General features: G+C 52.1%; 1 protein-coding gene across 1 annotated transcript; it reads left to right on the top strand.

Moving 5' to 3' along the window:
- Positions 1-1,817: 1,817 nt before the first annotated feature.
- On the top strand, positions 1,818-3,033 carry LOC126767499 (uncharacterized protein DDB_G0271670-like; the record flags this gene model as incomplete). The annotated part of the gene is made up of 2 exons (XM_050484985.1): positions 1,818-2,170; positions 2,393-3,033. Coding segments are annotated over exons 1-2 (994 nt in total), but the record flags the coding sequence as incomplete, so codon positions are not given.
- Positions 3,034-3,140: the final 107 nt, after the last annotated feature.

The following is a 3,140-nucleotide window of genomic DNA, read 5'->3' as shown; positions in this document are numbered from 1 at the left end:
AAGAGAGAGAGACGCACAGCTCTCTCTTTTTTTTTTCTTCCCTCTCTCTCTCTTTTTCTCCCCCCAAAAAAGAAAAGCATGTTTTCTGTCAGCCCAACTTTGAAAAAAAAAAAGGCCCGTAATTGTATGTCCGTCTCTTCACAACAGTTCTTTTTGCTTTCTTTTTCCTTCTCGCAAAAAAAAAGAAAACAGGAAAAGAAAAAAAGAAAGGAGGAGAAAGGAAAAGAAAAAGAGAGAAAGAAAAAGGACTGGAGGGTTCAAGGGAACACGCAGAGGAGCTTCCTTCCTCTCCCTTTTTCTCTCCTTATTTTTTTTCCTTTCGAAAGACAGGATGGAGTGCCCGTATGCTGCATCGTTGCTTCCCCTCCCTCCCTTTCCCCCCTTTCGCATCAAAAGAGTTTATCAACTTCTCGAAAACAAAACAAAAGAAAAAGAAAAAAAGAAAGAAGACGAAAAAAAAACGGTGAAGAGGAGAGAGAAGATACACTCATGTGTGTCTGTGTGGCGCATGTCTGCTCTTAGCCTCCCCTCTTCTTTTCTTTCTCTCTCTCTCTCTTGCCAGTTATTTTTTTTTTTTTTTGGCTCTCGCTTGTTCGGCGGGTCGAAGTCCGCTGAATGGCTGCATAATAAAAAAAGAGAAAAAGAGAAAAAAGAGGAATGCACATGCTTTATCCTTATTCTTCTCTTTCTTCTCTTCCCCTCCCCCAAAATCTCCTTGACACCGTTGCCTCTCCTATTCTCCTTCCTTCTTTTCATTCTCTTTTCCTCTCTCTCTCTCTCTCGTAGACCATCGCGCAGGTTGGCCCACCCATCCAAGACACACACACCACGCATTCTCTCCACTAAAACCTGCTCTTCAAGAAGTTCCCAGATTCACTTTTTCGTTTTTTTTTCTTCTTTTTTTCTTCCTAAACAACCACAAAAGGAATTTATATAAGACTACTCTTTTGCCGTTTTCTTTCTGCAGTGTCTTTTCTTTTCTTTTTTTTTCTTTTCCCTTTTTTTCTTTTCACCGCATCTTGCCAGCTTCTTTTTAGTGTACGATACCTCCACCGTCTCTCACTCTCTTTTTTTTCTTGTTCGCAGACGGAGAGACTGCGTGACATCCCTTCAAACGAAGAAAAGAAAGAAACCAAAGGGATCCGCAGCAAACGTCTGTGAGTTCGGTTTGCGTGAAACTATTTCTTCTACGCCACATACACACGCGACCCCTTCCCCGTCCCTTTCCCCCATTTTCGCGTAGCTTTTCTCTCTGCTTCTTTTTTTTGTTTTTTTTTTGTGTTCTTTTCGTCTTTCCGCAAATCCATCAGAACTCACTTTTTCTGTGCGCTACGGCCACACACACACACACACACACACACTTTCTCCTCCGTTACAACCGCGACGACAATTACTACTGCAAATCGATTTCTTTTCCTCTGTTTTTTTCTTTTTTTTTCTTTTTCTTCCCTTCACTTTTTTTCCCTCTCCCCCCCCCCCCCTTCCTAATCTCTCTCTATGTTTGCTTCACCTCCCAACGTGCTGTTATTCTCGTAACACTTCTTTTCCCTTTTTCCTTTTTTTTTTCTTTTTTTTCCCCAACGGGTCCCACGCAATCGCTTTTTTTTCTGCGCGCCTACACACACACACAAAGACTGAGACAGAGAGTGGGGCACCAATTCTACTCCACGACCGCTAATCGCGCAAAAAAACAAAAAAAACAGCAGTTTCTTTGGTCAATTCGACAGACAAAAGGAAACGTGAGGGCGCGTGCTGCGATCGACGGGAGGGAGAAAAAAAAAGCGAGAAGAAGCAAACACACACACACACACACACACATGCGTGCATCTTCAGCAGAGCGTCCGGACCTCTCCGCCCACGGCATCGACGCGCCCCAGTCGAATGCCGGTGCTCTGAGCGAGGCCGCGAGGGCCGACGCCGCGGCGGCGGAGGAGAAAGAGACGGTGTCATTGAAGGCCTCCGTCCTCGCGCAGATTCTCCACCGTCTCGACACGTTAGAGGTCGATCGCGACCTGCTACGCGAGGAGAGTCTTTCCTTGAAGCGGCAGCTTGCAAGTGGGGCGCAGCCACCGTCGATGCACTGCCCCATGCACTCTGCTGCCCGCTGCCCCACCGCCACCGCGGAAGCCGACTGGCTTCTGCCTCAGCAATCGAACGCACCCAATGGGCGGTGGTGGTGGTGGTGGAAGTAGTTCGAATAATAATAATAATAATAATAATAATAATAATAATAATAGCACCAATTTGCCGCAGGGTGCGGTGGTGGTGACCGCAGAGAATGACAACGGCGGCAACAGCACGAACAGCCACGGCTCCCCCGCACGCTGCCCTCCCCGCCGCCGAACCTCATCAGTCCCTCCGGCTTTCGTCGCGGCTTCTCGTCCTTTCGCAGCCACGACAGCCTCACGCGGGTGGCGAGCCCCGGCGGTGGCGGTGGCGGTGCCGCGAAGGGCCTGCCGAGCTGCAGCCACACCAGCACAAGCGACTACGGTAGCAAATACAATAGCAGCTGCCAGTTGTGCTTTCCCAGCCAGGAGACGTGGCCGGAGTGGGAGACGGGCAGCGTGTCCGCCGCCACCACTGCAGCGACCGGTGGCAGCGGTGGTGGTGGCGGCGGAGGAAAAAGCGAAGTGGACGAGTTCACGATGTCGTCCGTCGCGCCACCGGTGTTCAGGTCCATCGCGGCCGCTGCTGCGCACGGCGCCAGCGTCTCACAGATCAGCTTGGAGCACCTCCTCGACGTGGCGAATGCCTCGGCAACGGCGGCGGCAGCGGGAGGAGGAGAAGAAGAAGCTGCCGCGGGCGCCCCGAGCGGCCACGCCGCCGAGGAGGCGGAAGAACAATCAGCAGGGAGCGACGCGGAATCACTGGCGACCACCACCACCACCAGCAGCTGCGCGACAGGGTGCACGGCACTCTCCGTGGCCGCCGCCACCGGCAGCAGCAGCAGCAGCGGCGGCGGCAGCAGCAGCAGCAGGCAGAAGCGGAGGACGGGGACAACGACGACGAGGGAGAGGAGGCAGGGCGGCAAAGGTCCTCTCCAGATCGCGAGCCAACGTCACCTCTGGTATTTCAAGCGAGACCTTCTGCAAAGGCATGACGATCGGCACCGTCTCCCTCACCCTCACGCAGGAGCTGGC

This window comes from Bactrocera neohumeralis, unplaced genomic scaffold (genome assembly GCF_024586455.1).
Source record: "Bactrocera neohumeralis isolate Rockhampton unplaced genomic scaffold, APGP_CSIRO_Bneo_wtdbg2-racon-allhic-juicebox.fasta_v2 ctg7212, whole genome shotgun sequence".
NCBI classification, from domain to species: Eukaryota; Metazoa; Arthropoda; class Insecta; order Diptera; family Tephritidae; genus Bactrocera; species Bactrocera neohumeralis.
This window is presented reverse-complemented; position numbering and strand designations above follow the sequence as displayed.